The sequence below is a fragment of the Dromaius novaehollandiae genome, chromosome 1 (genome assembly GCF_036370855.1).
Source record: "Dromaius novaehollandiae isolate bDroNov1 chromosome 1, bDroNov1.hap1, whole genome shotgun sequence".
NCBI lineage: Eukaryota > Metazoa > Chordata > Aves > Casuariiformes > Dromaiidae > Dromaius > Dromaius novaehollandiae.
Window position 1 is genome coordinate 184,956,250 of NC_088098.1, and position 12,008 is coordinate 184,968,257.

The following is a 12,008-nucleotide window of genomic DNA, read 5'->3' on the forward strand; positions in this document are numbered from 1 at the left end:
ACATTATGTCATCTTGAAGGAGTACATGACAAGCTCCTCCCCAACTCCTCTGTAAAACACATTTTCCTTTAGAAGACAGAAACACGGCTCTTACAGGTCATTTCTATGTCTATACACTCTTAACAGAATTAACCCTTCCTAAGAAAAAGCTTGTATCAGCTTTTCCCTATAGGCAGTCACACAAACTGTGTAAGTAGCAATAGCTTGCCCTACTCAAGGATGCTTTAAACACTAACACATACTGTATATAAAAGACAACTTTCAAGACATACATGCACAACACTAGGAAAGCCATGGTGATCGTAAGAGAGGCAGATGCTACTCACAGACCATGTAAGCAGTGTAAAAATCATGCGAACTACACTATTGCATGAGCATTAGAGTACACATTCTATCAGTTTCCAAAAGATATGCACCAAGATACCCTCCCCACCTCATACTTCAGATAAGCAAATTTATTTTTACCTATGTATGGCATTCAAATACAAAAAGCTAAACAGAATGCTCTCTTGCTGAGGCTAAGGTTGTAGGTTTCTGTTTAAGTGCAACACCTAATTTGTAAGAAAAAGCTCTGAGGCAATGAATAAGACCAATGATCCAAAAGCAGATTGGGAGATGGGCAAAGAACTGCATTATTTATTTTGTAAGGATGAAAGATACAGCAGTTTTCACCACAGCGGAAGCTCAGTCTACAGTTCAGCAAAGTATTCATATCAATCCTATTCATTATTGCATAGCATTTACTTCCTTTAGAAAACCAATGTCGAAGATAAGTTTCCCCCCCCACACCACAAAAATAAATCTTGCATACTAAACAGCTTATAACATGCACATGTGGAAAGAACAACCAGGATTTCTGACCTGTCAGTATTCATGGGGGAGGCTCCTTGAATCTGACCCTGCACTAGCAGACACGAAATCAAATCCTTTCTTTGGCCACAGTTTAGGGGAGAAGGAAGGAAAAAGGAATATGCTTTTACCAAAAATGTTTCCTTACTAAAGGTGGGTGGGTGTTAGAGCACTGTAATTCAACTACCCTTAAAGCTAAATTACCCATTTGAATGGGTACTAAGAGGATTAGGATGGCAGAGCAGATTAGAGGAAAAAGACTGAGTAAATTCAGGCTAGTGAAAAAGAGAAGGAAAACGCACAGCAAAGCCACAAAGCTGGGGAGGGGAAGGAACCCACAAGGCAAGTGACTGCAAGGCAGAAGGAGCCTGTCTGTTTTCTGTATCTGTAACGCACTCCTCCCTCCACTCACCAGAAGGAACCCAAGTCTCTCCTTTCCTCCTTTTTAAAATGAGAGTTATTCTCCAATTATATCTGCAGCAAGGAAGTAAAAAAATGCACGGGGGAGGGGAGGGGTGTCTGTCTTCTCTTCCCCCCATATAATACTTCCGCCCAGCTACAACATGCATAAATTCAAAGGAAATCTGGGCAGCAGTGCAGAACAAACTGATCAGTTGTTCCATACACTTCAAAGATGTAAAGAAGCATAAAATAACCGTAGTTGGCAAGCAATGGATTGTTGGGGGAACAGACTCTCTGAATTTGCACATCAGGGTAGACAGAAACACTGTTCAGAAAGGGCAAAAGTTAGACTGAACCAGTTACACCATCTTTTGGTTTTGAGAGGCTCAACTGATCTTTTAAAAGCACTGTACATATACCAAAGATGAGAGGCAACCTCACACTACAACTGTCAGGCATCTTCTATGATGACCAAAAACAGCAGGAGAGAAAGCAAGCCTGTTGGTGGTTTAACATTACCTATTAGATAGCAGATCCACCTTCCTGTTCCCTTATTTGCAACAGGACCTCAAATCAAAGCTTTGAGGTGAAAGTACATAGCTCGTCTAGCAAGTATTACCTGTAGATTACCAAAAGGCATTCATAAAATTCGAAAGATTTTAAATACAAGTAAAACACGGTTTTCTTTGTTCAAAAGAAAACAAAGACAAGACAGTAAAGTATACCAGCTTTCTCTCTGTCCACTTGGTCCTTACACGCAATCCTCTGCTTCCAGCCAGCTCAGGGACCATGCTGTAACAAATTCCCCTTTCCTCTCTGGTGCTGAGGAAGCTCCCTTTGTCCCCAGCCCAGTCTCTCTCAGTCTTTACTCAACCTCTGTGCTCCCAGCTATCCTTCCCTTGACCTTCATAATCTACAGCTTTTGGAAACATTGTGTTATGAATTTTGCCAAGGACAGAACAGATACTGTTCATGAAGCAACTTTTCCCAACTTTACAGGAAAGTCTTACCCATTGTTTTTATTAAAAAATTGAAAGTTATGTCTGTAACTGTACTACAAGACCTGCCATTACTGGTTCACTTCTTATTTAAGGTGGAATACACACACAGAGATTCTCTATCTGCGCTCAGAAACGTGGCATTGTGTTTAGACCTGCACACTTAGCTCACAGGACTGAGATGGACAGAGAGGTCTACCACTTCATCACTACAAGTTTTAGCCTGAAGTTAAAGCATTATATTTACATTACATATGCCTCAAGAATACACAAGTACCAATGCATTTTATTTTGTTTTTTGCCTTAAGCTAAGTGAATTGAATCCCAAAGCAGAGAAACAGTTCCCACTTAAAACAAAAATATATTGTGCTTATCTGACAAAATATTCCCATGGGCTTTCTGCAAGGGAAAGTAGATAGAGGAACTCCTACTATGTACTTTACACTAAGTAAGAAGATTTTGACTGGCAGAAAACATCCCCAAATTACTTTTTCATTTCTATTTAAGAGACTTATCTAAGCCTTTTCCATAGCAAGTCTTTTCTAAGCACCATTAAGTGCTCTGAATGATGTTTACAAAGCAGGGCTGGCCAGGAGACGCTGAACCGAATTTCATGAAAAAGTTGAGCTCAGGTATTTCTCTTCGTTCTACATTAGAATGGAAGTCCCTCTTCCAAATCAAGTCCACTTGGATGTTAGCATCCCATAAAAATGGAAAATGCTCTAGACACTGAGCTACTAGCTACTCAGGATTCCCTGAAGGGCAAGAAATTCCCTACTGAAGCTAAGAAATCTTCACTCCGGTATGCCACAAGTATATCCTTGAGAAACTCTTCCAAGACGCAGGAATTTCTCAGTAAGAGTCAGAGATGAGGCCTTACACACACTTGTCAAATTCAATCCATCTCCCTTCATCATATTCAAAGACTCAGTTCTGAAGGTCACCAAATTGAAACTTTAGAAAATATGAAGCAATCCTGAATCTGGAAGTGACTTAAAAAGAAATCAGTCAAGCTTGCACTGTAGGATAAGCATGATGTGAGTGCATCAAGAAACTGCAGTTTTGTCAAGACTATGTAGTCTGTAGTTCTGTACAGTCTACAGCTGCCAAATAACACAATCTCAAGCCACTGCTATAGTAAACATCCTAACACAAGCTCTCTTCAGAGTTTTGTGAGATTTTCAAATCCCAGTGCTACTACACAGGCATAGTAACAGTACCAGGAAAAAAAACTACTGCACTTTTGCAGCATCATAGCAAAACCTAAATTCCTAGTTCTCCACAGAAGGAAGACACATCCTTTCTTCCTCCTCCTACTAAAATTAGTTTCAGATGAACTTCTGCACACATTTATTGCTTTATCAGCTGCAGACTCGCACCTCTTTTCCTACTAGAACTGCTTTAATAGCCCTTCTATTTTGAACAAGCTTATCTAATTCTCACTGTAGTAAAACAACATACCAAATACACAGAAAAAAGGCAAAAGTGGCAAACAATCTAGCAAAGTCTACTTAATTAAGAAAGCAAGGAAAAGTAGCAGCAAATTGATATCAGTGTCCAATGGCTAACAAGGAAGTGATTTTCAGTTGGTTGCCAGTATATTCAATTCACAGAGTGGTCTGGATTTTATTTTTTTCCTGACTTCCCAGACAGTGGCTGCTACTAACCATGTTTGTGTCAACTTCTTAAGTTCATATCACCCTGCAGGCCTATAACCATGAAGTACTGGTATGGACAATATTTCTTAAACTTTTCAGTTCCTTTTCTGTAAATATTCTTTACAATTTTATCAAGGCGGACTGATGAAAACAGAGAAGGATATATGGGCTGTTCTCAAATATAAATACAAATATAAATAACAGAATTTATAGTGATTGCTTGTTATTTTTGATTTCAGACAATTTACAATGGGTCCTTCTTTTTGAAGACAGAAGGCAGACTCACTTTTTTGTAGAAATTTCCAGTTGTGATAGACTTTCTCCCCCCATCACATATGGCTACAGTTCCACCTATCACCAAGTGGAATGAATTCACAATCGGAAATTCTGCATCTGCATCAAGAATAGCAATCTCATCCTCTTTGCAGAATGGCAGTTTTGCACCTATACATGCCTTTTTTTTTTTTTTTTTTAAGCAGTATACTCACTTCCTTAGTGATACACTCTTAAATGATTCTCCCTCCATCAAAACCCAAAACTTCATTGCTAAAAGTGAAATGAAGCCGCTTCCGTATAGGAAAAGTTATATTTACAGTTTTATTTAGCAGAGTTAAAGAGCAAACAATTTTAACACTGTTGTTGAAAAGTGTTTTTACCCAAAGTTACCAAGTTCTAATAAGTTATTGAACAGAAATACCAGGCATAAGGCAATAATCCTGAACAACCCATTAAGGATCACCCCATCCCCAAAGAATAGAGCTGATAAAGCTGGTAGAAAATTTATACTGTGACTGAGTCAATTTTCAAAAACCCTTAGACAGAAGTGATGAAAACAGACTTCCATTGTTGATTATATCTTTAACATCTGCAGATGAAGGAATTTCTAAAGCACACAAAATGTAAAGATGATAATTCCTGTTTCCAAGGGAACATTCAGTGCTTTGAATCCAAGAATGCTATGTCCATACACAGTGGTCAGTACATGACTATGCCAATACATAAATGGTAAAAGACAAAAATTGAAGATTAGAATTTTTTCCATTCCATGTCATCAGGAGGGTTTACTTCTACTTTCCTTTTACCAACATCAGACCAGTTAGTGCTCAGAACTGTGCCTCCAGATTCCATCTGCAATATGAGAAAATACTTCTTTAGTTTGTTATAGGAATTGTAGTGATTTACAAGTCACACTTCTTACAGCGGACTGAATTCGTTAGTTTCTTCAGAATTTGTCAAACTTCATTTAAAAGCAAGTTATACAGCATTTTTGTGTATATATATTGAACAATATTTGACAAAGCCACCATTCTCTAAACTTCAGCCCAAGCATACTTTTCACTGTACTGGACATACTGAGAAGTTACTTTATTAACAAATAGCTTTTAAAGGCCCAGTCATGTTCTTGCATAGGAGGACTACAAGTGAAAGGAAGCCAGTATCAGCAATTAAGAGGAATTTCTTCCTTTCATCCTGGGCAACTCTTCAAGCTGTAGATGAGCCAAAAACTATACTCCCTTTGGTAACACTGACTGAAACAAAGAGACCAATGACAAAGCACAAGCTCCACCGAGGCACATATTTGGATTTGAAACACATTCACTAACACACAATGTTGTAGCGTGACTTGTTATACCAACATCTCCAACTGAACAGCTGTCACTTATTGTAGGCCCAAGGTTTTGATAACTAGAGGCTTGCAAATTCATGCAAAGCTTAGTAAAATATGTCAATGTGCAAAAGCTACACATTTATTTATAGAAACAAAGATTAAGGACTTACAAATGATTTGTTCATAGCACGTTTCACTTCATCTGTGCCATCTGAATAGATTTGCTGAAAGAGTTTATTTAAAGCAGCATCTCCTTCTAACTTTTCATTCTTCTCTTCTTCCTTGATCTCAACCACCAGTTTGTCCCAGTTCCTTGTATAGTGAGAGGATGATGGATATAAGTGCTGGGTATCTGAAAACAGAAGCTTCAGTTAATTAATTTTAGTACTTGGATTACGAACACAAAAGGAGTACAGCATACAACTGGAAGGAAGGCTGCAACTAGAAATTCCTTAGGAAATGTTAACCTACAATGCAAAATGAGCACACACAGGTAAACCAGCAATGAACAAAAAAATTTCAGAGCTTTTTATATTTTAAGAAGATCCATGCAAGATGAAAATTGTCTAGATGCTAAGAGGCTTTCAAAATTAGCAAGGGAATGTAAAACGGACATCAATGAAGTATCCACTATATCAGTTTTACCCAGCTTTAAAATAGGCCATAACTACAAATCAGAAAGTGGCTGAAGAGAAAAAAAGATTGTCTCTTCAGTGATAATAAGTGTTTCATAAAGTTGTTCTTAAGCATTACGACTCAATCCAAAGGCAATTGCAGTCAACAAGTCTTTCCATTCCATTGGCCCTACATCATAGCCTTTATATCTCGCTTAACCTCTGATACACAGCAATCTGCTGATATATTCTAAGGAGATATGGCACAAAATGAAGCTAATACAAAAAGCAGCCCTGAGAAATGGAAGGGATAGCAAGAGAAATGGGGAGAAGAGGAAAGCACCTCTTGAATACTGTAAAAAAAATTAAAAAAATAAAAGAAACCACACATACCACACAGTGGGAGGAAGTTCAGAAGGTACTTATGTGGAAAAAAATGTCTGAACAACTGAGTTGTAAAATGGCAATAAATATGACAGCAAAAACAATTTTCCTACGTACACAAGTATACACACACCAACATGTCCTATGAATTAGGGAGGTTATAACCAATGATATATGAATCTGAAAATACAAGTCAGTTACTGCAATGCTTATCTGTAAGGAGGAAAAACAATAAAGGCAATTAAGAAGATGCCAGAGGACAGATTCAACAGCTGCAGAAGTATTCTTTTAAGTAAACAGAGGGTTAACATAACTTTGCTATTCAACAATGAAACGGCAGAGAGCAATAACACAAATAAGGCCAAAGTGAGGCAGAGAAGATTTCAGCCAAACCCTCCTCCTCTCAACCCCCACAAAACATCCACAGCACACACGCACACACAAAACCCCTACGCTTAAAGGAAAAATTGAGCTAAATTTCAAAAATACGTAAAATGAGTAAATTAAGAGATTCAAATTCTCTCAAAAATAAATTGTTAATCTGATCTGAAAATATGCAGAAGTGCTACTTTGCAAGAGAGGTGGAATACCTGAATGAAAAATCAGTGGAAGGTAATAAATATTATTTAAGCAACAATAAGAACAATAGTGCAAAGCACTGCAGAACAGAGTGACCAAAATAGATAGTCAAAGAAATAAGCCCCAAAGAAGTTAATGATAAGCACATATCCTGAATAATCCACCAGGCTAATGGAAGTGATGTCTAACTTTAATAACTGAATTTAAGCAAAGCCCTATAAACTACTTCTGTCAATTGTTGGCAGTAAAAATGCTATTAGGCTTTGTGTTGTAAATATGAAGCTGTAATATTCTTACCAATATTTAACACACCAAATGTTCTAAATAACCAGAATTAACTTAGTAAAAATGTTAAACCTGAAATACTTAGTAGTTCAGAGAACAAACCTGGTGTAAATTGCTTTAACTTAGGAGAATCTCCCTGTCCTTCTAGCTTTTCCCATCTTACAGCTTCTGGCTTCTTCATTTTTATCTCAACCTACACAACACAAGACAAAGGACAAATTAATCCAGATGACAAACAGTTCAGCCGAATAGTTTTGAATTAGTCAGATTCTGTAGTAGTAAGGAAAAAAATACGTTTGTTTCAGAAACAGTCTCCAATATGAAGCCTGCATTGTAAAACAATATACTTACAACATTAAGTTACCTGATTTCAAGTCACATGTCAGCTAAATTTGTATGTGTCTGTATAGCTCTTGCATCAGACTTACCTTTTTTTTCTTTTCTTTTTTTTTTTTTTTTAAGTACCACTTCCTTTCGTTTATTACTCACTTTTTGTAAGTTATGCTATCCCAAAAGTTAACTATCTGTCCCCATCTCCTACAATGCCAGGCACCAGGATTCTTAAATAACCTTACCCTTTCTTAACCTTTTCAGCATCCCTTTCCTGCCAGTTGACTCTAATAATTCTACAAGTAATCTGAAGGACTGCAAAATACAAGTTTATCCAGGTTTAAATTTCATCTACCAAAAAATTTCTTATCTGATGCATAGTATATAAACCAGAAAAACAGCCTGGGACTATAAAGATCTTCCTCTTGCAGAAATTTGGAATCAGTATTCAATTTACTTCAATGGGCACATACTTCAAAATTGCTAGAGGGAAAACTGCCTAGTATACATTGACAACATCTGCAATTAAAAGTGGATAAAAGTTGCAATTATTGTAGGAGTAAAAGTTAAGTGTAATGTCACGCTCCTATTCACAGCTACACATAATCCCTTTCAGACAACCATACTGAAGTGTTTTTCCCATAATTAACCTTATCCTTTGGCTACAGCACTACAAGACTGTCCAGTGTCACTCCAGAGGACAAACTCACTTAAACCACCACAAAGTTTGTACAATGGTATAGCGAGCTTGAAACTTCAGCAAGTGAAGCTTGCTGAATTTCAGCTGCTAAGTTGCATTAATAGCTCAGCAGAAGTGAGTTCTTAGCTCTATCTAAAGCCATTATAACCTGGGGATCCCTGCAGACCCAAGAACAAAGCCACCTCTGTAAAAGCTAACCCTAGAGAGCCTAGCAACAAGCTCCTTACACAGCTTCACGTTGATCTGAAATTTGAACTTTATTTAATCTATTCCTCAAGTCAGCTGCAGGTAAGCAACAGTAAGATGAGTTATAAAAATAAAGAAATGAGTTAACTTAAGTTTCAGGGCTTTCATATTAACAACCCTGCTGCATTTTAAGAATCAGAATATTCAATCCTTCCATTTTTTCTGGGGGAGTAGTACACCATTACAGTTCCCCAGACAAGTCTGCATACTTCCTTTCTACCACTCGCTTGTACTAACTGAGAACAAAAAATGTTTAAGACATGAGGTGTGGAAAGCCCTTGAGAGCAGGGAAGAGTTTTGTAAGTCTGCAAGTCTTACACCTGCATGTATCTGACTTCCTACTCCCTGACTGTTAGATATCCAGTGTTTTTAGCAACTTCACAAGTCACAAATTAAGCATCAGGCTATGACTTTTTAAAATAGTGAAAGGATCACTCACAGAATAATCAAATACTAATCCAATACTGTATTATTCTAGTTGCTCAACCTTCCACCCCTAAAGAAAGCCTACGTTCCAGAGTTTAGTATTGTAATCCACAAGGACAAAACACAACTTCCTGTTAAAGCTACACACAGAAAGCATTCAAACACTGTGCCAGTAACTGGTGTACAGTGAATCTGAAGTAATTAGCAAAGCCTCCTTCACTGGACTCTCCTAAAAACACTCTGGAAATTACAATCCCAAAGTTCGTTTCTGAACGCCACAATCGTAAGTCTAATGCTGTGCAATTTGCTCAAGGAAGCTGCAGTATTTACATACCTATAAGACAAACAAGTAGTTCCATCAGTGCCAAAACCAACAGTTTTTTTTCCTATGGATTTGGATCTCATGAGTCAAACATTTAAGTTAATTAATTTGTCACTTACAAAGGTGCTAATTAGCTACAAGTGAAACAGTAATTACTTAAAACCACCTGTCTCTCCTCCACTTCCCCTATGTAACTTTTCAAGCATAGCATTTCAGCAGTAACACACTGTCTGCTATCAGGGAAACAACAGGGATATGATTGGTCTAATTCGGTGAATCTAATCCAGCCAAGCCAGAGTTAAAGTGAATGTGCAAGTCAGACATGATGGTTAAGATATGCTTAGAGTCAGGAGCAGATGAAAAACCTAACAGAGTTCAGAAGCCAAGCAGCTGACAGCACAAGGTAAGATGTGGGACAAGGAACTGGAAGACTGAGGACCTGGAATATATGAGAGCTGTCACTACTGATGATACATGAAAAGTCCTGAATGATGCTTCTCCCCAAATGAGTTTTCCTTCCTGCATGAAATCTCTGCTGTAATAAAGTACAAAATTTGAAAGACTTTCTGCCAGCTAAGGGGTCAGTCTCTGTTATCTAACAAAATAAGAATTCCTCCTCCAGCATTTTCACAACTGGTTCACAACAATTTACCAACTGTCCTACTCATTTTCAGAAGCCTGTTATCAGCTTAAAACTTGCATCCTTCTGCCAGATTTTTCTGAAATCATCCAATCGGTATGTTAAACTACTAGTCATTTAGTACTATTTTAACTTGGTTTCCTACAGAAATAATCAGCTGCTACATGGGGCAGGTTGCACCATCTAAGAATTGGCTTAGAAGTGCAATAAATACACTCAAAGCAATTACCAGTGCTGCTTATTTTCTAAGCTTTCAATAAGATCAGAATGTCTCCAAAAGGGAAGACTTCACATGCTAGGGAAACTAAATTACTAATCAGTCACACATTTAAGTTGAGGAGGTCTTAATTTCAAGATTATTTTATGTTCTGCTTTATAGTGCATCGCCCTATACAATCTGTAAGAAATCAGAGTGAGGTCTTGATACTGAGATTGCTCAAGCCCATCTCACTTCAACTCTTGTTTGTTTGTCCCCTTATTTAGCTTCCAGTCATGCTCCTACTTCTCCAAATCCCTCCACTATCTTTCCTTAACCTTATGCTTCAGGCTGTCCACCAATACGCTTCAGGATCTTAGTAGGTACAGCCAATTTCATCCACACCAAGGAGGAAAGAATGGTCCTTAAAGCAAGATAATGCTTAGTGTGAGCTACTAAGCATAAACTTTCTTTATTCAGAATACAACCCTCCTCAAAGATCCCTTATAAAGGCCTCTAGCTAGTCATGGTAGTACTTTGCCCACAATTAAAAAAACAAAACAAAAATAAACCCTTTACTTTTGCTGCTCCAATAATCCTCCCACCTCCTTTTTTTTAAATCTACTAGTTCTTACACATTCTTCTCTAAAACTGGCCCTAAGCCAGCTGCTACATGATAAACATCCCTAAGGAAGAGGCAACATTACAAACTAATTCCCAGTGGTTTTCCTGAATCTAAATCATTTCAACACTACAAAACTAGAATTCTAGACAGCTGAAAAATTGAGACAGAATGTATTTATGACATGATTAAACCTCTATTCCATCTACTTTAATTGAAGTTACTCATTAGGCAAAGTGGCAGGCAGTAGCAAAACTAGGGAAATCATTAGCTGTATACCATTATACAACCACACTTTCTAAAAATATAAAGCTATGAAATTCTGTTTGTGAAGAATCATATTTCTTCAACTTGAGAGCTTTACTTGATCCAAAGGGAAACAATTCTGCAAGTCCCAATTACGTGCACAAATGGCAATAAATGCATTTTAATGAACTTTTTAAAGCAGAAACTGATAGCTATCATACACACAAGCAACACATCAGCATGGGCATTTATGTTACATCTAACAGACAAGTAGTTAGCTTTTTTCTCTCCTCTGAAAAAAAATGTCAGTACCCAGACAAGAAGAAATACATCTCACAACTTTCTGCCAAATACTTTGATTTAACATTTATATTTCACAAAATGCATGCCTATGTGCCTCATGCCAAATTTGGAATAAGGGACAGGAAAAAATTCATTGCAAATTAAATGTTTTGCACGCCACTTGAAGCTGGCTCAGGCTCTTAACTATTTTAATCAAATGCTACTTTAAGAATTCTTCTGTAACAAAGTATCCCTCTTCCTTCCTTTTTCTAATGTTCAAAATGTTCAAGCACATGAAGCTTAAAATGTACATCCTAATTACTCCAGAACTTCAACATTACTGTAGATTAATAATACAAGAGGTGCTCAGTGTAACTGTCCAACATCTAACCTCTCAGAGTTATGCCTCACTCCTTCCTGAAATAGCTAGCCAGAGAATGCAGAAGTACAATGCAGGAAGAAGTGCTGAAACTGGCATTCATCAGAAATACGAACTAAAGGACCATGTAATTACTACAGGAATGCTATCTTATACCGAAGATTCACAGCATATATTCCAAGCTTACTGCATGCAGCAGACAGGAACACCTCAATTCCTCTTTTATTCCTACAAGCTCTAC

The 12,008-nt window shown here is 37.5% G+C and overlaps 1 protein-coding gene across 4 annotated transcripts in view; it reads right to left on the reverse strand.

The window, feature by feature from the left end:
* Positions 1-4,479: 4,479 nt before the first annotated feature.
* SUGT1 (SGT1 homolog, MIS12 kinetochore complex assembly cochaperone) overlaps positions 4,480-12,008 on the reverse strand; it is a 30,018-nt gene continuing 22,489 nt past the window's right edge. For all 4 annotated transcript variants that reach the window (XM_026099170.2, XM_026099169.2, XM_026099173.2 and 1 more), the window contains 3 exons: positions 7,481-7,571; positions 5,687-5,868; positions 4,480-5,035 (listed from right to left, as the gene is read on the reverse strand). In XM_026099170.2, the coding sequence (XP_025954955.2) occupies positions 4,934-5,035; positions 5,687-5,868; positions 7,481-7,571 (375 nt within the window). In that variant the 3' untranslated portion in view covers positions 4,480-4,933. The remainder of the gene's footprint in view (positions 5,036-5,686; positions 5,869-7,480; positions 7,572-12,008) is intronic.